The sequence below is a fragment of the Furipterus horrens genome, unplaced genomic scaffold, assembly GCF_987537825.1.
Source record: "Furipterus horrens unplaced genomic scaffold, mFurHor1.1.pri manual_scaffold_6, whole genome shotgun sequence".
NCBI classification, from domain to species: Eukaryota; Metazoa; Chordata; class Mammalia; order Chiroptera; family Furipteridae; genus Furipterus; species Furipterus horrens.
Window position 1 is genome coordinate 164,389,480 of NW_028327176.1, and position 23,772 is coordinate 164,413,251.

The 23,772-nt window shown below is 34.3% G+C and overlaps 1 protein-coding gene across 2 annotated transcripts in view; it reads right to left on the reverse strand.

Annotated features, from left to right (window-relative positions):
- Nucleotides 1-5,955: 5,955 nt before the first annotated feature.
- The window catches only part of PTPRK (protein tyrosine phosphatase receptor type K), a 495,428-nt gene continuing 477,611 nt past the window's right edge, over nucleotides 5,956-23,772 (reverse strand). For both annotated transcript variants that reach the window (XM_090279830.1, XM_090279829.1), the window contains 9 exons: nucleotides 19,872-20,026; nucleotides 17,404-17,539; nucleotides 17,023-17,172; nucleotides 15,971-16,144; nucleotides 12,941-13,072; nucleotides 12,688-12,813; nucleotides 9,919-10,082; nucleotides 9,257-9,392; nucleotides 5,956-6,573 (listed from right to left, as the gene is read on the reverse strand). In XM_090279830.1, coding sequence (XP_090135956.1) covers nucleotides 6,520-6,573; nucleotides 9,257-9,392; nucleotides 9,919-10,082; nucleotides 12,688-12,813; nucleotides 12,941-13,072; nucleotides 15,971-16,144; nucleotides 17,023-17,172; nucleotides 17,404-17,539; nucleotides 19,872-20,026 — 1,227 coding nt within the window. In that variant the 3' untranslated portion in view covers nucleotides 5,956-6,519. The remainder of the gene's footprint in view (nucleotides 6,574-9,256; nucleotides 9,393-9,918; nucleotides 10,083-12,687; nucleotides 12,814-12,940; nucleotides 13,073-15,970; nucleotides 16,145-17,022; nucleotides 17,173-17,403; nucleotides 17,540-19,871; nucleotides 20,027-23,772) is intronic.

Genomic DNA, 23,772 nt, shown 5'->3' on the forward strand with positions numbered 1-23,772 from the left:
TGCTTATCAATTTTATTGACATTTTAGAGCAAGATTTTCATTTTGATATTCACTAAGTTCCTATTTTCATTGTAATTGATTTCTGCTCTTATAATTTCCTCCCTTCTGCTTGTTTTGGTTTATTTGTTCTTTTTCTATTTTTTTTTTTTAAGTAGAAACTTGTTTTGAGACCTTGTATCATTTCAAGTGTAAGCATGTAATGCTATAAATTTCCCTCTCAGTACTGCTTTAGTTGCATCTCATATATTTTGATACATTGTACTTCCTTTTCTTTCAGGTCTGTTTTTAAAATGTTTCCTTGAAAATTTCTTGTCATATGAATTGTTAAGTAGTGTCACCTTAACTTACGTGTTTAGAGATGTTTCTATTGTTCATTACTGAATTCTTTCAGCTGGATGCCTTTATGGTCAAAGAATATACTCTACAGAATTAAATTTGTTGAGGTTTTGTTTTATGGCATAGTGTATAATCTATTTTAGTGATTAACCATGGCTACTTGAATAAAGTGTATTCTCCTGCTGTTGGGAAGTGTGTCCTAAATTTTTAAATTAGATCCTGTCAGTTGATTGTTTTGTTCAATCTTTTACATTTTTGCTGATTTTCTGTCTTCTAGTTTCATCAGTTGCCATGCAGGGAGAAGAGAGTAGGGTTTGATGTTTCCACCTCTCAGTTTTTACTCATGCAATTTGAGGTCCTGTGATTTCATGTTTATGCATTTAGCATCATGTCTTCCTTGTGGATTGATCTTTTTACCATTACATAATTCTCTTTATACAATAATTTTATTTGCTAAAGTCTACTTTATTAGATGTTAACTATAGCTGCTCATTTTCTAAATTGGGTGTTTGCATGGTGTTATCTTTTTCAATCGTCTTATTTTTGGCCTATTTTTCATTGAAATATGAAGGGAATTTCCTGTATATAGCATATAGCTAGCTGTCCTTTCAAAATCCAACATGACAATCTTGTTGGTATATTTAGGCCATTTAAGGTAATTATTGACATGTTAGCCCTAGAGTATATAATTTTATTATATTTTCTCATTCTTATTTCTGCTTCTCTTTCCTTAATTTGCTGTGCATTATGTGAACATGCTTTTTGATTCTATCTTGCTTTACTTAGTGTTTTTGAGAGTATATTTTGTATATTTTTTCAGTGATTTCTCTGGGCATTATTCTATAAATATGTGACTTATTATAATCTAGTGGTATTATTTTATCACTTTGAGTAAAATATATAAACTTCATTCTACATAGATTCTCTTTACTCTAAATATCATTTTCTTGAATATTAGATGGTGTATTAATCTTTGTTTCAAATTGTCAAATATGAGTTATAAAGCAAACATGTGAAGCAAAGGATATTCTACTGTATTTACCCACAGTTCTGGTCATACTGCTTTTTCTTCCATTCTGATGCTTGAAAATGCTTTCTTCGTTTTTTCTTTTGTTTATTTGAAGAACTTCCTTTAGCATTCTTTAAGAATAGGTCTAGCAACAAAGAGACCAATAGCATGCAAGGCTTAAATACATACTATCTGACCCTTCACTGATAGATATATGACCTCTCTAGGTTTTAATTTCTTAAACTTAATAAGAAAGGCATAGGACTTTACCATCTCTAATACTCTTCTAATATACATATCATTTAATGAATTTACATAATTGTGTGAAGATAAATTTATTCCATTAATGACAACATTTGAGCTCAGACAATATAGAACTTAAGACTGGAAAATAAATAATTAAAAAAAAGACATTTACTTTATCATGCCAAGAATATAACATGAAGGTGAAAAGAAATCAATTTCAGTCTGCTGACTATGCTTCAGGTAATTAGATTTATGGAACTGGAGTTCAGGTTCCCACTGTGGGCTGGCAAGAGCTCATACTGTTTTGCACCTGCCATGGAAGTCAGCATGCCCCGCACAATCTGGAAGGCCGGAGCTTCCGCACATACTTTTCTGCGCTTGTGACTAAAACAGTTCAGGCCATCCCATGGTTCACAGAACAAGTGCTCCCCTTTTGAGTTCTTTATACTATTACTTCCAGAAGAATTATTTCTAGTCATCATTTCTGGGCTGCTTACTAGGTGAAATGTGTGAATCACTTTCTAAAATATGCTCTTCTGAATTCAGTCCAGGGAAGAGAGCACAGAAAGAGACATGATTTTTTTTTTTTAACATCCGAGATGTTGATTCATCTATACATATTTTTAAAACAGAAAAATGGGTAAGAAAATAGGGAACAAAGAATATGTATTAAAAGTAGTCTTAACAGCTATTCAAAGACAACTGAAATTCATGTTCCTTTAAAAACATTTTCAAAAGGCCTGTACAGTAAAACGACAATTATTCTATAGTAGAGTTCACAAACTGAGAGCCTGAAGCTCTTGAGAAGACCAGATGAAGCCTCCCGACAGGCTCTGATTTGCACAGCATTAGTTCAGGAGTTTAAGTTTTCGAATTTAATGGCCAACATTCAAAATTGTTAAATTCATGTAAAAATTTGCCTTTTTGAGAGTCACCGTTGGGTCCACATTTCCATGCATGTGGGAGGTAAGTGATATTCTACTTGGGTGCCACATATGCTTTCAAGTCCAAGTGTGAGTTGGCCTCCCTACACTGCTCCCTCTTGTCCCAATGTCAAACAGTTGCCACTTAGTATTAGTCTCATGCTATTGTTTCTAATAGTAGAGCTGAAAGTGGTATAAAATCTAGCATCTATTTTTACACTCAGAGTAGGAAAATGTAAGAAGGGATATGTGCTGTAATAAGAATGAGATATATATTTGTGTAAATCATTCCTATTAGGAAGTGCACAAGCTAAGGATGCCTGAGCTGAATGACCATTCTGAAACAAACCTGTGCTGTTTCCCTCCCAGAGCCCACTGGTGGCCTTTCAAGCATCTCTTCTTTTTCAACAAACAAGTGAAGGCCACGATGATCTTATTTCTTCTCGTTTCCCAGTTAGCATTTCAATTCACTTTGGAGGAAGCTGGAAGTTCAGAAGTGTTACGTATCTACCACATTTTCATCGATTTTGGTTCAATTTATAGCTTACTTAAAGTAGATCCCAGGACAGAGTTTTTCCTTTCAGTTTCAGAGCGATGATATTCTAATAATCTGCAGACTGCTTGAACAGACCAGATAACCTCTTGAACAAGTTCAGATAATCTCTCTCACACCCTAAGCCTCCCTAACATGTGGGGAGACTTTATAAAATGACATGTAAGTAGAAATTGTTATGAGAGGCACAGCCAGCAGTCTTAAGTACGTTTGTTTACTAAGACACTGAAATGAGTCTGGGAAGGCTGTGGAGTTTCTGCTTATGGAAATATTTTATAGAGTAAATGGTCATCATTTTACACCAGGGAATGAGATAAAATATTGATTTCTGGCTATTTTTGTATTAAAAGGAATGCTTACTGAAGTGTACAGAAATTAAACATAAATGTAGAATTGTCACTTCCTTTAAAACTAAGGCAAATCTCAAAGATGATCTTCCAAAGCTAACGGATTGTCTCGTATTTGCTTGAGCTAAGAACAATCATTTATTTCCTGCATTTCAATATTTACTGGTGTCTAGAAAGTTTTTAAAAAGCTGTTCATGTCTGACTTCCAAGTTTGTTACCTGAGTACCTGCAGCCCAAGAGATTCTCAATAAGATGGCTATTGAATGAACACATTAGCACATCAGTATAGAGGTAAACATGACTCCTCTCCCTCCTTGTCCAAGCAAAAATATCTTTCTTTTATTTATCTTTCAATGTCAGAAATCATTTGGTGCGACACCAAAACACATTCATGCAAAGGCCTTTTCTTTCTCCAAAGACAATATATTAGAAAAAGGCTAGGCAGCGCGGTTATAACTTACAAATTCTCATTTGCTTGTGTGTTTCTGCTGACGCACTTCCAACGTTTCCCTAGTGATAATATACATGAAAGGGATCTATGAAATTCAACTTTATGACAGCTATTTGAGAATAAGTGACATAGAGACAAGAGGCCTTTAAGTGTGAAAAGTTTGGCCACTTTTAAAAAGAACATTTCCTGCCCAGTGGGACACAGCTGAGTGGGACATGGCCAGGCACAGGACTGACTACTCAGAGAGCTCCACAAAGGTATGAAGCATGTTTTTTTTGAATATGAGTTTTGAGAAAAATGGATTTAGCATCCCTTTGTATCTTCAATCCTGATGAACTGGTCTCTACGGTGCCCAAACAAAGCAAGCATGACATTTTCATTTCCTGTTAGAGAAAGAGAACTCCTTTTGTTCTTTGCTTGACGTTTGGAAGCCACATGGACCTCTGAGCTTTGTGAACAGTGGTATTCATGGTGATTTTGGTGTTGTGTCAGTGCAATCATGTGAGCAGAAATGAAATCAGGGACATGCAGCAAAGCAGAATACTCCATAAGATTAGTATCACTTGGTAAAAAAAATCTTGGGTAAGTTTGTAGTTATTTTGTAAAACGCATCCATGTTTAAATGGAACTCAGTCTTCTTAGGAAAAGATGAAGTCTCTTTATTTAAATTCTTACCAACAAAAGTCACAAATGTTCTAATAATATACAAAGCAAATGGAGTTTGAAGATGCCCATAATGGTTAATATTTTATGAGAAATCAGTTAACGAGGAACAGTAAGAATGAAGTGCCCGGTTTTTGCTGTCATGCAACAGGGAAGCAGTGTGTTTAATGGAAGAGAGGAAGCAGTTAAATCAGACTCAAATATGAATCAGTTGACAAATCATTTATGTTCTCGGTTTCAATTTCATTGGTAAAACAGAGATAACTACTATTTGTCAAGTTTGTTACACAAAAGAAATAAGAAAAAATACACTATAAAAAGGATAGTGACGTATAAATATAGCAACTCAAAAAATAATTGATGTCAATCCCCTGCTTTTTTTCTCCATTCATATGGACTTTTTGAAATTCAATTTTAAAAACTAAAATGAAAGAAATTGGTGCTTAGACATTAGTTTACTTCTAACAGAATTTTTATGTTCTACTTTTATCATGGAGAATAGGGTATTTAATTGGGAATACAGACATGAAAATTAGGAGAAAATGATGTGCAAACAATACCTGATGTATTTATAAAAACTTTATTTCACTCTGACTTTAATTAAATCTTTAGAAGCACCATGTCATGTACTGGCAATCTAGAAAGAGGATACTGGAATGCTTTAGTCAACAACAAACTGCAAGCTGATGATGTTTAGTTACAGCTACAGGGGGCATGTGAACAAGACTACATTTAGAAAGGTTCCCTTGAGAATCCGGTGACAACGCACAAAACAGGAATCTGGCATTAATTTGTTCACACTGTCTATGGTCAGAACCCAAAGCTTGTGCATGTAAACATCATAAGAAACATTTTATCACCTTGACAGTTTACAGTTTGCTAAAACTTGACCCTGAAAGCATAAATGTTGCTATTTTTTTCCTGCTTGGCCATAGGCTGAAAAGATCAATTCCTTTACAATGTAAATGATGCTTAAAGGCTATGTTCTAAGCTGCGCACGCTACCAGCAAGGATTTTGAATGTGTTCAACTCTCATATGTTATCACCAAACCATTATTTATTTACCTAATGAAATTGTGAAAAATTATATGTTTTCAGCAAAATGTTTTAATGTGGTCTTATATTAAAAGACCCAATTGCCAAGGTGTTTTACATAAATTTAATTCACAATCATGTTCACAAGAGGATCACTATAGAGAACATTGCTTCCTGGTTTATGAATAAAAAGTTTATCCTCTACTTGCACTAAAACATACAAAAAAAAAAATCTACAAAAATCGTTTACAATAAACTTTAGTGAAAGAAAAAGCTTCAGAAAAAAATGATAGCATAGTGGTAGTATTTTAGCCATCAAAAAAGGAATGTCAGTAACCAATAAATATAATGTGCTTTCTCCATATAGACATATTTACAATTGAATCTTTGGCTTATGTTTTTTTTTCCTAAAAAGAACTTTAAATGATCCAGCCATCATTGCACGTTAAAAGAAAATAAGCCAGTTATATATATTTATATATTTATATAGAGATCTGCTACACTTGAAACATATAAAAAATGAACTTTACTATGAATCTGCACAGCTTTTCTTTCTTCTTTCTTTAAAGATGTAACATCTTTTATCTAAAAACGGGAGAAAAAACGCCACATAGAAAGTACTGATTCATGCAACGTGTGGTGGCTGCTCTACCAAAAGCAGGAGAGAAAAGGCTGCATATTCACTGTACAAACACTGGTAAGTTCTCCTCAGAATCTGGTTCTTATTAAATATAGTGTATGTGGCACGAAACGTTGATGTTTTCATACAGTAATAGAAACTTATTGAATCCTTTTTATTAAGATACACAACTTCATAAGAAAAATACTTTTACCTCTCGAATGTAAAAGTCTCCCACCCCCCACATTAAAATCTTTCTGCGCAGGTATAACAGGTACAACAGTTGCTGGCTCAATAGATGAACAGGTTTTTGTTTGGATGCTGAAGTCTCACCCAACTAAGATGATTCCAGGTACTCCAAAGCTACATCATAGCAGAAACGGTACTGCTCCTGAAAGATGTCAACACAAAAGGGTTGAGCAAAGTTAATAAAAAGGAGGCTAATGGTGAATACTACCTACCATATGAATACCCAGCAAACAATTTAGATTATTCAAGAATTACAAATTATGTTTTCCATATAAAAGAGACAATGTAAAAAGATACGCTGTCTTTGCCTTATATTTTCTATCAAATTTAAAAAAACCTTATTATTTTTACAGCTGATTATAAAAGTAATACTTGATCATGACAGAAAAGTTTTCCAATATAGAAAAATAGAAAGAATCATAAAAATTTTTCTACAACTATCCTTAGAAAATAAAATTGTTAAAATACTACCTTAGTTTTGCTTCAGTCTTTTTTATGCATGGTGGAAATAATAATTACTTTAGAATAAATATAGTTGCATACATATATAAGGATATAATTTTATATTTCCTTGTTTTTTTGTGTAACATAATGTAACTTTTCCCCATGTTAACACATTTTTTAATACTACATAAAAGTCTGACAGACGGATTGTTTTTCTATGAAATTGCATCTATTTTCCTTCTATTATAAAATAATGCTACAATGAATACATGCAAATATTCTTCTCCATATTTTAGACATTTTCCTTAGCAGAGAAAAAAGTCAGTCATTTCATATTGCCACTTTATAATTTCAATTTCTTAATTTTTATGGTGTTTGGTCCATCAGAGTACTCAAGTAAAATTTTAAAAATAGTAGTTCTTAAATGTTTTTTGAGCTTATTTACATCTGAAAATTTTTTTCTGCTGCCTTTATATAGTTAAGGTAATTTTGAGTTTAAACTGCCTTTCCTCTAAGTCCATCTATGTGTTGCTTATTTAGAATTGAAAAAATTCAGAGACTGTATTACTAATGATAACTTATAATATATAACTTATTAAAAACTTTCCAATTCAAGCCAAGTAGATAAATTTAGACTGAACTGGAGAATAATGTAAAACTCATATTATTTCTAAAGCTAACCTAACTTCCAGGTGTATCCAGCAATAAAGTAGGGTAATAAAAACTTTCCCCAAGAGGTCTGTATCAACCCTACCCTAATTATCATGTAGATGTGATTTAAATTAGCCTACCACTGTAACAAATGCATCTGAAGAACCAAAAAGTGCTTGAATTCAGATTTGTCTTTTTAATCAGCTTCCAGTAATTTCCTTACCAAATTTGTCAGTATAAGTCAATAGCACATTAAACTAATAATTACCCCTGATGAAACACACATCAGAGGGTGGGGAGTTTTTGTCAGGATTCACTGGACTTGAATTAAAGGTAAATAGTAACTTTTTGAAAGATTTTAGAATGGCGGAGTTTAACCATAGAATTATTATTTTTTAAGTAATGGTAGAAAATAAAAGTGAAATTTGGGGATAAAATTTGAATTCTGAGGCCAGAAGTAACCCCATTGATGATTTTAAGAAGATCTGGTCAGAGAGATAGAGGCAGAGTTTACATGAAGAAATCTTCAAATTGCCAAGAGGTTAAACACATAACCACTACCCATCTGCTTTTTAAGACAATCTGAGAGTTCTACCTCCAAAATCCCCAAATCCACCCATTTTTCTGCATCTCTATTGCCAATACCCCAATCAAAGCCAACATCACCTTTTTTGGACAACTGCAGTAGCCTAAGTGTGCGGTGGAGCAGAGGGGGATGCAGGACTTGTAGAAGGTGAAAAAGTCTGGTATTATTCTTGAAAGTGAAAGAGCATGAATGCAACTTCAGATTTTGTCTCCGGAAGCAATGCACCCTTGTGTGAACAATCCAAGAGCAGGAAGTGGTAAAAATGCTTAAAGGTTTATTGAATTGCTCATTTTAGTTATCTGATAATCTTGATAAATGTAGGGCAAGCAACAGTAATGTCCTGGTTTCTCTGGTTTACTTTTCTGTGAGCATAAACTACACAGGTGGTCCTGACGCTCTCACCACACACAGAGGTGTAACCCGCAGACAGCTCTCTTTACAAGTGAAATGTGCTAGAGGAGGTTAGCTGTCTTTCTTATTCTTCATACAGCTTCATGCAGATGTACTCCCACTTATACATACCCATCTGCTCCTATTTTGTAAGCTATGTTCTGATGTTATAAGCTCTGGCAAATTCATCATATGAACTACACTCTATAGTTGGTAAAAGCTGAAAATCGTCAGTGATGGCAGTTAAAAAATTTATAATTTTAGCAGAAGTAAAGAATTATAAATAATGATTAAAATAAATTGCAGTTGCCCTTTAAAAACAAAAGGCATCTAAAGTGCCGATATAACTTACAAGTGCATCCCTCGGATTAGTTTTATCAGTAAACTCAATATACTTTAAGAAATAAAAATAAACAAGAATAACGCCTAGATAGCAGATTTATTCTTATTATAGAACCACTTATCCAAACTTTATTTTAGCAAATGTTTATACCCATAATAGAAAAAAAACAAAAATCCTATACAGTTTCCAAATTTAATGAAAACAGTTTTCTTTATTACTGGCAATTTATGTGACACGTGATTAAGTTTCTTTGGATAGAGGGGCTGCTCAGCAGTCCATCAATTATGCAGGAAAGTTCCCACAAAGACCCATTCGCACCTCTCATTTCCTATGTGCATATGAAATCAAATCACACATCGGTAAATGACTGACTAATCTCGGCACTCCCTTCCACCTCGAAGACTGACTCACCGGGGCTTCCACCATGTTGGGCTTACTGTTCCTCAGTGTCTTGACCGCGTGGAACACGTCGACGACGTTCTGCCGTTTCACCATTTCCACAACAATGCCGATGGCACAGAACATGCCGCTTCGCCCACCACCATTTCTAAAACCAAAGGAAGCAAAGGCATTGCAGATCAAAGTTTTGGGGGACCGCGGGTCACACAAAGATACATGTTTGGAAAAGAAAACACTATCTTTTAAATTTTTTCTCTGTTTGTGTCTTCATTTTGCTTCACATACGTGCCTGTACGTGTACAGGGCAGAGGGGAAGGGCCCTTGAGGAAGATGTCAGCTCAGTAGCTTATGCTTAGGAATAGGCTAGAGGCACAGCTTGCCAACCTAGACTCTCTGAGATTGTGATCGATTTCCAAACCACGTAAATCAGAAACGTGGTTTAGAGCAGTGTTCAGGAGAGTTTATTTGAGATTATATAAAAACTATGCAATAGTCTCTTTTGAAAAACGTGAACATTAAAGTTAGTTAGTAGTTAACTATGAAATTAGAGGGCGGGAAGATCTCTGGAGGTGTGTGAGATGGAAGCCAGGCCTCTTGGCATGGACAAGGTGAAGGCTAACGAGGACACGGGCCCAGGGCTCTGGGCATCACGGTCAGGGGCCATCTGTACTCACAGGCAGTGGATGATAGTGCGGCCTTCCCCTTCCTCGCATTCCTCCTGCCATTTTTCCACCTGCAGTATCAGCTTCAAAAATGACCGTTTGGAGCCAGGCACTTCTCGATGAGAAGCCCACCCTAGATACTGAAACTGCTGTACCATCAGATACCCTTCCTGTGGCTGTGGAGGTAAAAGTATTTTTATGTAAGTAGGGACACGAAATTGAACTAAAAAGCAAAAAGTCCATACCAATCGACACCATGATATAAATGACATTTACACTGGATCGAGTCTGTAAGTCCTAACTATGTTCATGCCAGTGTAGAAACATTTTAAGTTACAGAAGCAAGAAACCTGAGAATTATCCTTTATGCAAGCTTCTCCCTCACAGCTCCTGTCCAGTAATCAGTTCCTATGAGTGTACTTCTTAAATAACTTTCAAAGTTATCTCTTCTTTATCACCACTGACATCACTGCACTCCCAATCACAGGTTATGATAATTATCCCCTAGATCTCCCCAAATAAACTTTGATCTCTTTCCAACTCATTCTTACTTCAGGCATCATGATTATTTTGAAATGCAAATTTGATCTTGTCATTCTTTTGCTTTAGTGGTTTCCAAATGATATTCGCATAAAGTTCAAATTATTGTCATGGCTTAAAAATCTTTACAGGATCTGACTCCACCTCTTTCCTCAACCTTCCCTTTAATCAAAATGACCATTCAAGTACTAGGCATATCAGCCTTCTTTTAATCCATTTACCAGGTAATTTCTTGTCTTGGGGACTTCACATATACATTTCCTTTTGTCTTGAACATTTCTTTCTTGCTTGCCCTTCTCAGTTCCAAATAGTGACCAACTTGTCTTGGGTTTGCCTGGGACTTTACAGGTCTTAGCACTAAAACTCACGCGTCCTGAAAACCTCTTGGTCCTTTGTAAACCAGGATAGTTGGTTATCCCACCCCCAGTCCCTACAAATTCTTCAGATTGTGGCTTAAATGTCACTGCCTCAAAGAAATCTTCTCTGATCACCCAGCTATGTCAGACATCCAAACACTTTATATTCTGTACTTTCTCTATAAAACTACTCATATTTGTAAATAAATTATTATTTAATTAGTTGTTTAATGCTTGTCTTCCCTGATGAAATATAAATTCCTCAAGGACAAGAAAATCCCTCTCCCCAAACTCTGCACCACTTGAACCTAGCAAAATAATGTCTTGAGTGTTGCTGAATGAGTGAATCAAAACTGTAAACTCTCAAATAAAAATGTGAAGGAAGAATATGCAATACATGAGTAAGCTATGTCATAAAGCATCAGATCTGAAGCTCTGTTAGGCAAGGAGGGTTCATGTATCTTTTGGTAGAACTAGGAACACCTAGTACAACAACACCCAACTTCTTGTTGGTGCATATACTACATTTTTGATGAAGTGAATGACATTAAATAACGAGATAGAAAACAGAAAAAGAAATCCTACACCATTAACAATCAGAACACCAAATGTAGAAGAGTAAACAAATATGCTGACAAAAAATGTAATACTGACTTCAGTTCCTGTTCCTGGAATATTTTTCATATAGACAGCTCAGTTAACAGATAAGTCCTATTCTCTTAGTTTAGCAGTGATGGTTTCTCAGCTAAAATATTACTAGAACCATAATGTAACAGATATGCAGATATGAGATTTCACTTAAATTAACATCTAAGACATGCATGAACATTATGACATAATTGAATTTATCTTTTTCTCAACTAAAATAAACAACAGAATTGGATAGGATTTTATCCTGTTTATAGTTATACACATATAGACTTATTAACCAGAAACACATAAAGCCATTTTGATATGAAAAACACTGAAATATGACAATCTTAATCACATAATTAAAATAACAGACATACATAGGGCTGCTGCTCTGGAAAACAGCAATTTTTCTTTAAAAAAGGAGAAATTTAATGGAAGTTCCTAATGTTTTCAAATTATTCTTGCTATTTGGTTACATAATCTAAAGTTTTTATTAATCTTTCTTTTTTTAAGGAGAAACCCCAAACTTAATTTTTATTATTATTTTTTTGTTTGTTTGTTTTTTAGCACACAGCACATGAAGAGTCAGGAAAAGTTGCTATTTCGCTCTTGTGAAAGAACACCGTGATAGCAGCTCTGGTTCTATCCACAGATCTGGGCAGAGGGAGATATTGGGACATTTAGAAAGATACAATTGTAGGTGGGAAGAGAATCAGTGATGTCTGTGATTTACCTTCTCCTTCATGCCTGGCATTTTTCCTTACACGCAGGACTTGGAATAGCAACATGGAACCTTCTATAATGGCTGATGCAACATAGCCTTTCCTTCTGAGTTAAGCCTTCTTCTTTGTCATTATTATTATTATATATATTTTTTAATTGCATGCCTTTCTGAGCTGGATGTCAATAATAAAACATGCAGTCAACCTGGAGATATATCTACATGTGCTTAGGAGCCAGGCAGACTACTCAAACTCAATTAAGCCAGTGCATCTGAATCTAGATTTTCAGATGGGATACATTAGTCTAGTAATAGACCAGAAAACTTAGTACCTTCAGCATTTCTGCTTTCCTGTTTTTAGAGTGCTTTTGTTCTAGTAATAAAGTATAAGATGATTACTATTTTGGGAACTGATTATGTAATGCTTATTAATTCTACTCTCCATGTTGTCTGAATGGAATTATACCCCATCATGGTTATGATCCACCTATTCCAGATCAACTTAGGTAGAATGATTAAACAATGACTTACTCTTGTTAGATTGCATATCCTAAAAATCCGGTTTATCACATCACAATCCATTGAACATGACATGCATTCCACTTGGATTGGGCCATATCGAAGCATCCCTTCTTCTGGCCAATACTGAGGGCAGCCCTAGATGATGAGGGTTTTGAAATAAAAAAAGCATGATTTTTTTTTCTAGCTAGGGTAGGATAAAGCATTTTATTACTACGCTACTAAGTTTTGTATAAATACACAAAAGCAACCCATAGCCATTAACCTGGGACAAGTCGACTTCATTTAACATCACAATGGAAGTACAGCCATAGTCATACACTAATCTCCAGAAGTCCTTCACAGTGTTTGGCAGAGGGTATTGTGTGACGATGAAAGCAGCTGGTTGCCTGTAGCTCTGTGAAGAAACAGTGTAGATGGAGAAACATAAGAACTTAAAATGCATGATCAGTTGTATAAGAAGATTCAACACACTTTGACGTAGAACCAGTAAGATATAACAGTTTTACATGGAGATGGAGCCAGATTGTTCTACAAGGCATGGAATAACAGATCTGAACCACTGAAATGTACTGGACCTAGTAATTAGTCAGTCTGGTGATAAGACTTTGATATCTAAATAGCAAATGAAGTAAAGAATTTAAATTTCACTTTATTGAGAAAAGTAAATACAGGACAAATAGAAAAGAAGAAACTAAAGAACTTCTTGAGGTTGAGATCCTCCATGAGGTACATATCAGGCTGTTTCAGTTTTCCAAAGGCAATTAGCCTGAGAGGCTGAAGGAAAAGCCTCTGGGGTGTGTGTATGTATCTCTCTATCAATCATCTATCAACCTATAATACATGTAACTGTTTGGTTCTCCTCCACTCCAAATAAGAAAAATCACATATGCTTCAAACTCATGTGCTCTTATATTATTCAGATATTAGGAGCACATTCTGTTCATCTGATAGATAATCTACTTCCCTTAGTTTTCTGGGCATTTTTGATGTATATCAATAAACACAATCATAGCTTAAATCATTTAAGATTTTTTCAAGTACTAAAGAGTAAAACCAATGCACACCTGTGCTCCACCTAAGAGGAAATGGGTCCTCTTTTGCCAACTGACCCTTCATTGGGACACAATACACTGTCTTTTCAGAAGGAGGGGCTAACAAAGGCAATGCTCATCTAGCCTGCATCTCTTGTTCTACAGGTTGATAATCTACACTAGAATAGAGATGCATATATTTAATGACTTAAGTTATTTAATTACCTAATGTGTACATTAATAACTTAAATGATTTATTAAAAAAAAATAGTTACCTGAGATAAATTTCTTTAATATTGATAAAACTTGCCAGTGATCTCTTAACTCATTTATATCATACAACTCTCTAAGTCCTTTAAGTGTCTTAACATCAGTGTAGAAACTGATCCTTCATATTCATCGATCCTAGTACTACTTGGCACATGCTGCTAATCATGGCATTTCACTCCATAGAGGACTGCAGAATAAATGTGAGTAGACAGTAATTCACCTGGCTGCTTCTAAATGACGTCAACACCTTACAAAGTTCTGCCTGCAGCTGGAGTGACTGCCTCCTAAGAAAGTAAGAAGTCTCATGAGAAAGGATCGGGGGAAAGCAGTAAGCTTTCCTCCCAATGAAATGTCTGCTTCATGGGAAGGTAAGTCAAAGGAGGCTGATATCTGCTTACTCATTTTTTTGACTCACAGGGTAGGAGAGATGGATGAGAAAGAGATGATATGGAAGAAACCAAAGATTTCTTATTTCTTTCCTCTTTATATACAGGAACTCAGGTAAAGCTTTTAAATCACAGACAACTTGGTCTTACCTCCTAATCCTTCACAGGCAGGGCAAAAGGGTGTATCATACTAATGATGAAGGTGAAGAAGGAGAGGAAGGAGGCAGTGTTCACTAATGAGCCCTGTTCTTTTAAGCCAAATGAAGCCTTACTTTTCTGAAGCCCCAACTATACTACTAAATCCATAGGGCACTTTACACTGTGAAGTCTATTTGTTGAATCATAGAGAATTAAGCAGAGAGTAAAAACAGGTAAAGTACAAGGTTCAGTCTTCAAATTAAGTAGAAAACAACCTGGAAATCAAGGAAAATTCGACAGAGATGCCTCAGAGAAAATTGAAAGGCATCAGTAACTTTCCGTCCTCCCTTTTCACACATCCTTTTTTCATTTCAAATCTAGACTCAGAAAGGAAAGGTCTTGAATATTTTCTCTCTGTATTTAGTATATTTTCTTTTCCAGACAAGTAAAAGGGGAAGAAATGGTGCAAGGAGAATCCAATGTGATTTCGGTGAAAATAATGAATGGGTAGGCAAAACTCTGACCACACGCAGGAGAGGAACTTTCCACTTGTGCTTTCCTTTAGAATATTCTGCTCTGCAGCTTAAACAAGAGTAAAGTAACTGGCTAAAAGACTAGTCTTAGAAATAGAATGGGTTTTTCGGAAGCTAATTTTGAACACGATAGGAGCCATAACTTGGAAGGCTTCATTATTAGTCACAAAGGAATGATCTCTGACTTCTAATTTTTCCTTGCTATGGCTCCAAAAGCTAAAAGGCAAAAACTAGAAATGTAACAAAAGAAGGTGGTAAACTGTTTAAAAGGATTTTGAACCTTGACAGCGTTCTTGCTTCTTCCCAAGGTAACCAAAGCAAGGTGGCTAAAACCATAGTTTAAAACTCTCTTTCCATGGTGTTCTATCCATGGGGGGCTAACATGCTGAGTGCATTCTTTCCATCGACAGTTTATGAAGACTGGTGTGGGGCAAGTCAGTTCTTTCATTATGATAGATGTATTAACATGACATACTCCATGCCTTTCCTAGCTACTATAAACAGTCTATTAAATAATGGACAACAGAGCAAGTTAGTTTTAAATTATTGGAACAGTAAATGTCAGCAATAAAATTTTCCCAAATTAATACAACCTTCAGAAAGATATGGCATTCTGTGATTTTTTAAATTCCTTCGTAACTGTATTTAAAATAGATAAGCATGATTTTATTTTCTGAAAATAATTAAGATAAAAACTCTAATTTGAAGATATTGCCTGTTTGGAATATAAAAACTGACAATCAAGCTTCAAATTCATAATAAAGCCTAAAACTTAAAATTTCTAAGAATCCCTTTAGGGAAATTCAAAATCATTCTCAAAATTTTGTATTTCAATGAAAGTTTCCATTTTTCCTTTATAGGCCATTTTAATTTTCTTGGAAAGAAAACAAGCTTTTCATGACACTTTATACTAACAAACAGAGCAGTGTCTTACATCCATAAGAGCAGCATTGATGTAGTTACTACTCTCTCCATCAATTGTAATTAAAAAAGGCAGACATCTGTCAGGTGGCAGCATGTCCATGAAGCGATTCTTATCATGGTTCCTTGGCAGGCATGCTATACTGCAGTCTTCAGCCTGTAGTCGAGGGGTGACTGAATTCAAGGTCTAAAAAGAAAGGGGGAACCGAGGTCAAAAGACAGCGACCCATTCAATAGCACAACACAGATTCATCAAGTACTTAGGAGACCAAGTAGAAAGTGAAAGATTTTTACAAGGAATGGCATTTGCAACTATGACAGGCTGACAGAATTCGTAGTTAAAGCTAATGAAGCCTGAGAAATGACAAAGAGGAAATGTATGTGCTGTACAATGTGCCTCTTCTTCAAAGGAAAAGGGAAGCTACACAACATGACTACCTGCAAAGTGTGTTGCCTAACCAAAGATAATATAATCAGGGTGTCCCATGATAATAACCCATCATCAAAGTTGGAAGCTGTCATTTATAAGGACATTCAGCATGCCATATTTAAAGACAGGCTGCAGTATGCTGGCAGAGCACTGGGTAACGAATCACAGTATTAAGTTTCTAGAGGTACTTCTGACACCTTCATGCACGTTTTAAGGGCAGTGTATACAGTTAGTGTATGTTTAAAAACAATGTTTAGCACAGACTTCAGCTATTATTCCTAATGTGCTTGATCTCATATTTTGAGTGACAGAGAAGGCCAAAATGCATTAGACTGAATTTTTAAAAAAGGTTGTAAAAATATACAAATCATCACAACATTGACTTTTATACTTTTTCCCCATACTCTTCCCTGAATCTGAACTCATTTGCCCTTCATGATACAGCAGATATGAGCTCATTAATACAAAAGTGATTCCATAATATGTATAATGAAAGAGACAGTTATTATAGTATACTTAAAGTTAGGTCAAAGGTTATAAATTTGACCTGAAAGACCTTCCTTAGAAGAATTAATAATGCCCAGAACAAGTCGAAATAAGTTGCTCATAAAAGACGTCTTAGAAATAGCAAATACCTGGAACTCATCTTTGAGATGTGAAGAGTTAGTCTGGGAATCTATTCTAATCATATCAAAATATGCAGCTTTGAATTCACAGACAGGTATGGCAGTTTCTCCACATAAACAGGCTTCTAAAATGGCATCATGAATAAAAATGTACTGTTCCTATCAAAAGAAAGAAAAAGAAAAATCTTCATACCATTTTAATAAAATTTATCTGTCACCAAAGGTAGAGAATACAGAGAATTTTCTCCATAAGGCAATATTAATAAAAATACCAATATTAGCTTGATGAGATAGTACCGATTCTACGTAAAAAACATCGATCTGTTTGAAAAATGTTAGAAAGGGTTAAAAGTAAAACCCACTATAGGTAAAGGAACAATCAACACATACCTCTGTCTGGACCATATTGATACGACGAGATCTTAAGGCTTTGACACAGTTGTAGATATCAACCACGCCCTCTCTTTCAGCCATATCCAGCATGATATCAATCACAATGTAACAGCCAGTTCGACCAGCACCAGCACTGAAAAAAATGAAACAAACCTAAAGAACTGCAGGAATCATGTCTATGTAACCTTATATAAAGATCCTTTTGGTTTTCAGACAGGTGGAATAAAAGTAATTTAACAAAGCACAAAACATAATTTGTACATATTGTGTAAACACATTAATGTATAAAAATCTTCATGTGGAGTATATGGTTTGGTATAAATTAAAGATTGAAATAAGAGTTCCAAATTAGATGATATAGCTTGGTAAATCAAATTATTTTTATATATTATATTTTATTAAAAATAATGTATATATGTTGTTCAAATTCTGTAGCTCTCACATAGCGTTCATTTTATATAAATCAAATACACATAATTTTAAGTTCATGGAATTGATCAAGGAATGGATTCACACTTTAACATTTAAGCCCAAAGTAAGGACTTTAACACTTATGTAACTGTGGGTCCTCTGGCGAAATGTAAGACTGCTGGCTCTCTTGTCAAACAGACTCTTGTAAACACCAAGATAAAAGAACATTAATTCCAAAGCCTTTAAGTGGGAAACCTGAGAAGCCACAATACAGGAAAAATTCTCATGAAGAGGGAGGGGGAAAATAGTGGTTATTCATGGGGAGGAGACCGCTAGCAGAATATTTTGAATAGAAATCTGAAGAAAAAATGAATTGTTAGGTACAGGTATTTAATTCATTACTTGAATCATAATATACTGTTGATGATTTTACCTCTAGAATTGCTTCTCCAATTTTATCGATAGATGTCAATGGAGCAAACAAGACATAGTTGGGATTTCTGGAGGGGAAATTCCCTTTGTAGTTTGCTCTTTTCCATAAATTCAGAGATACCCGAGTCTAAGTAGAAAATGACACTTCTGTTTCAAGAGAGTATCTAAGAATCTTGGAGCACCTTCTGAAGCACACAATTCATGGGAAAGTAAACTTCTATAGTAAGTCAAGACAACCCTGAACTGAAAACCTACTTATCTCATTTTCTAAATGCACAGATAGACTATTAACATTTTTGGTTATTGTCCAGATTTAGGCACTTCTCTTAAATTCACTGTTCTTCAAGAAATTTAAGTGAAAGATATGGTGAATATCTCTATTCCTTCTCTCTCTCTCTTTTTTTCTTTTTTCTTTTTTGCCTACTGCCTCTCAATCACTGTTCCCAGGGTTTGAGACAGAAAAATAATTGAAAAGTACATCAGATTTCTTGAGGAGGATTGAATTAAGTTTTTTTCAGGGTACCTAGTATCTGATTCTTATGAGATAACTTACTTTTACTTCATTCTCTGTGGGGGTTTTTCTTCTTTTATATATGGTCATTTAAATTCTGAATAGGTTGGATTTTCAGAAAGAAAAAATATGCTTAAGTACAAACTATTATGTGGCTTGGAGGAGACAGTATTTGAGAATGATATGTAGCATTTAGGGAAAATCTTTCAGATTCAGTATCTATTTTTCTGTTCACATCTCAAAATTAGGCCATGTAATTTGCTTTTAGTATATCTGAACGCTTGTTTTAAGAGAAGCTTCTAATCAGAAGAAAATCTGGATATGATGTTCACGTTTTCCTGGCATGTATTTATTGGATCTCACTGATGTAGTTCTCAAGGTCCTCTGATTAATGGTTTAAAAAAAAAATCTTAAATAGCTGTTTTATAGCACAAATTCTTGCAATTTAGACCATTCAGTAACTCTGTATGTCTCAAATTTAGTTTTAAAAGCTGGGATTCTATTGGGAATTTATTAGACGGGCAAAAAATCTCTTATTTCAACTTACCATTCTAAAAAATATGGGATTTGCAAAAGCTATGAAAAAAAACAACAAAACCTCCCCCCCTCCAGATGTTGCCTCTGAAAAGTAGCTCGTACACTCACAGTTGTGGACAACGCTGTGCACATTAGTTTGAATGTACTTCTTTCTTTCTTTTTTTTTTTTTTTAATAATTTGCTTATTTATTTATTTTTTAGAGAGAGGGGAAAGGAGAAAGAGAGGGAGAGAAACATCACTGTGTGGTTGCCTCTCACTTGCGCCCCTAACTGGGGACCTGATGTGTAACCTAGTCATGTGCCCAGACTGGGAATCGAACCAGCGATATTTGGTTCACAGGCTGACACTCAATCCACTGAGCCACAGCAGCCAGGGCTTTGTACTTATTTCTTAAGTTTCTATTTTATATCTTCCTCATGGCTAACTTTTATTTTATTGCTGTTCTACCTAATCTGTAATATATGTAAGCTGGAACTTTATACACATCCATTCGTTTTCGTGCTTAAAAGCCTTATGTTTATACTTTTAAAAAGCTGGCGGTATACAGATATCGCCATCTGGAGCATCACTCACCTGCAATGTACAACGATGGGACCAGCACTGGGAGGGTTGGAGAACTTCACTCGCCGGATGAAGGAAAGAAGCCCTGTAGCGTGGTAGGGGACTCCGTGGTCAGGCCAGCCGGTGAAATGGAACTGTTTCACTTCCCGGATCTCATTGTATCCCCTCTGTGCAAACATGCAAAGAAGTATTTACAGACGGTCCAAAATATAGTCATAAAACACAGTCATGAGTACTAGACCTGATTGACAATGAAAAAAAAATGAACCATTTATCAAGATCATGCTTTTTCTGAAAAAGGATGCTGCCCTGACATAGCTTAGGAGCTTATGTTTATTGTCAGACAACTGCCAAGGGAAGAAAATTAGAAGTCTTGCTCAGTTTTACAAGTCTGGGTAAATTTTATTTACTCTGACAATTTGTTCCTTACTGGGGATGGCAACATATAAAATTAGGGGAAAAGGAAAAAATGGAAAAGCTAAAATGCTGCCAGACTGACCCAATGCACTGAGTACTCAAGTAGTTTATAAAAGCAACTTTCTAGCTTCTCACTTCACAAAGAGATTTTAATGACTTGCTAATCCATGTTGAAAATGGTTTGGACGTATAGCATGTGGAGATTTTCCAGGACAGTGCTACTCTAGATTGGTTTATAAAAAGACACAGACAGCTAAAGTATTCTTTGGGCAGCCTATTTTTCTTAACTCTGTGAAATAATTCAGCACACAGAGTATTATTTGTAGTAACAAAAATAGAAAATGAAAGAGGTGAAGTATTCATTGTTGTGCCTCTCTCATATTGGGTTAATTTAAGAGATACCTTTAAATGTACATTTCAAAGCTTTTCCCTTCTTTTCTGTTAAAAGAAGCCTGTAGATTGTGGTAGCACAGCTTGGAGCACAGATGAAGTGCAGCAGAATTTATTTTTTAGAATCCACAATAGTAGCAAAAGAAAAAAAATAAAACAAAAAAAAATAAAACAAAAAACTAAAACACAAAACAAAAAACCCAGTACAATCTATACAATTCCAACTCTACTGTGACTTATCTGTGAGACGTCAATCTCATTTGTTTGAAAGACAGAGTCGGTAGTACAATTGCATGGAATAAATGAAACAGATTAAGAAAGTTTATTTTTAGATTTTATCCTATATAGACCAATATGACCAAAACCTTGGTGATCATGTCTTATTATTATTTTTAGTTCCAGTTCCTAATACAAGACCCTACAGAAAGCAGGGCTTAGCAAATAATTATAATAGTGACAATAATAAACATCGACACGGAGTCACGCAAGTCAAAAAATCCCTTTTGTTACTACTTTCGAAATTAACCCTAGTGCTGATTTTAGATATTAACTTACCTCCTCTACATTAATTCTTTTACTGGGGTTGCTATAAGGGCCTTGCTCTTTTTAGTAAATTTTAATATCTGGCAGTACATGTTCCCTTGTTGTTATTTTTAATTTTTCCAAAGCATACTTGGCGCATACTGCATGTCTCCATTTGTTCATATCTTATTTTAGGTCTTTCAATACACTTCTGTGGTTTTTTCCCCCAGAACTTGTATCTTTCTTGTTATATTCCCAGATACTTTTAAAAATTAATTTTTATTCCTAGATAATTTTTTATTATTGTGAAAGATACGTTTTAATGTCTACTCTCTGTTTATTGTTATCATGAAAGTTAGAATTTATGAATATTTCTCTTGAATTAGTGACATAAATGATTATTAGTTAATAACTTAAAAAATATTATTGCTAGATTTCTCGGTATAAAATCATTTTACCTAAAAATAATTTTGTCTCTCCTAATAGTAATGCAGTTTATTCCTTTTGTCTTATTTCATTTGACAGAGATTTCTAAAATGTTGAAAATTAGTGAGAATGATTATCCACATCAGATTCCTGATTATAATAGCAATGCCTTTAATTTTTCACACATGCTACTAGTTATTGTTGAATCACCTTTATCATGTTTAGGGACTCTCCTTATTTTCCTAATATAATTAGAGTATTATCAAGAATGTCATTTAAATCAAATTAAGTGCATTACAATGTCTATTAATAAAACCACATGGTTTTGTTCCTTTAATGCACTGTCATCACAGTTGTAATATTTTTGTATTCTTAGAAAACAACCATGCTGCATCATGTTAGGATCTTTTCTTAATTCACTTCTGGATTCAAATTTTCAATATTTTATTTTGAAGTTGTTTCAAGCATGTTCTTGAATGTAATTGGTTTTCAAGGTGTGTGCATACACACTTGAGAGAGGGAGAGAGACTGAGATAAAAAAAGAGACACAGAGAGAAGAGATTTATCTGGTTCTGTTATCACAGTTATACTACATTTAAAAAATGTATCTAGCTGATTTTGACCATTTTCTATGGCCTAAGCAGTTAGATTAATACAGACATTAGCAATTCTGAAAAAGTTAAAGAAACCTCAACTATAAAACCACAGTGCAATTTTAATGGTAAATTTTAACAATCATTTTATTATCTACTATCATTTGTTCAGGTTTCTAACTCTCTTTGAGTCAAATTTAGGAAGTTATTTTCTAGCATATCAGTGTATAGAGATGAAAATCTATATCTTTAAGTTTAAACATAATATTTTTATTATAACTTTCCTATGTCAAGTATAACCACAATTATATCCTTTTTGTGTTTACTAAAGTTGCATATTCTGTTTTGATTGCTCCTCTTTCAGAATTGGTGGTTTAGTTAGTTTATTGATCTTTCCAAAAAAGTAGTTTTTTAATTTATTCTTTTTTGTGTTTCTAAGTTTATTTTTTGATTTAATATTTTTTCTAGTTTAATAATTTTCCATGTGATCTAGATTACCTTTAAAAATTGAAATCATTTATGGGTATACATGTTTCTCAGAAAATAACTTGTGGGAAATTTTGATATAAAATTGTTGATTATTACAGTATAATTTTAATTTTGAGGTAATTGTTCATTCAAGGATTATTCAGAAGAGACTTTGGTGATTTCTAAAAGCCTAATTTGTGGGGTCATGGATCAGTGATTTGTTGGTATTTTCTACTGGATTTTGGAAGCATCTTGAATTTTTTGTTATATATTCAGGTTTCCTTTATAACTAAATTCATGACTGATTTTCATGAACTTACAAGAAAAATACATATTCTATATTTTCTTTTCCCATAAAAATGATGTTTAGTTAGTTGTTAAATCAAGCTTGATGGCTTTTTTTTGAAATCTGTATCTTTGCTTATTTTATTGTACTTGATTTGTCTAAGAAATTTCCATACATGTTTTATAGTTGTGATAATCATAATTATGTTATTCTGTATAATTTACTTTTCATTTAATATTTTCCCTAATTATTTTAATGTGGGTATAAATACTTATAAATGTCATTTGTAAAATATCCTATTTCTAGGCCCTGGCCAGGTAGCTCAGTTGTTTAGTACGTTGTCCCAATACACTAAGGCTGCAGGTTTGATCTCCAGTCTGGGCACATACAAAAAGCAACCAATTAATGCATATATAAATAGAACAACAAATTGATGTCTCAATATCTCTATCTCTTTCTCTCAAGTCAATATATTTTTTAAAATGCTATTTCTAGATCAAAAATGTATAATAATGTAATTATCTTCCTATTGTTGGACATTTATGGTCATCTATAAACTTCTGAGACTATAAATGAAGTCATTGTATTTTAAATATACTTTAAATACACTCCCTTAAGATAGATTCATGGGAAGAAAATTACTGGTCAAAGAATTTTCATATTCAATATTTTAAAGCTCTTGTAGATATACAGATATATATGCAACAATGGTATCTGCAGCAACATACTTCATTGCTTCTATGTCCCACTTCAATGTCCTTACATTGGCTATTCTGCTTTGGTCTTTCTGATCCTATTAAAAATAAAAGGC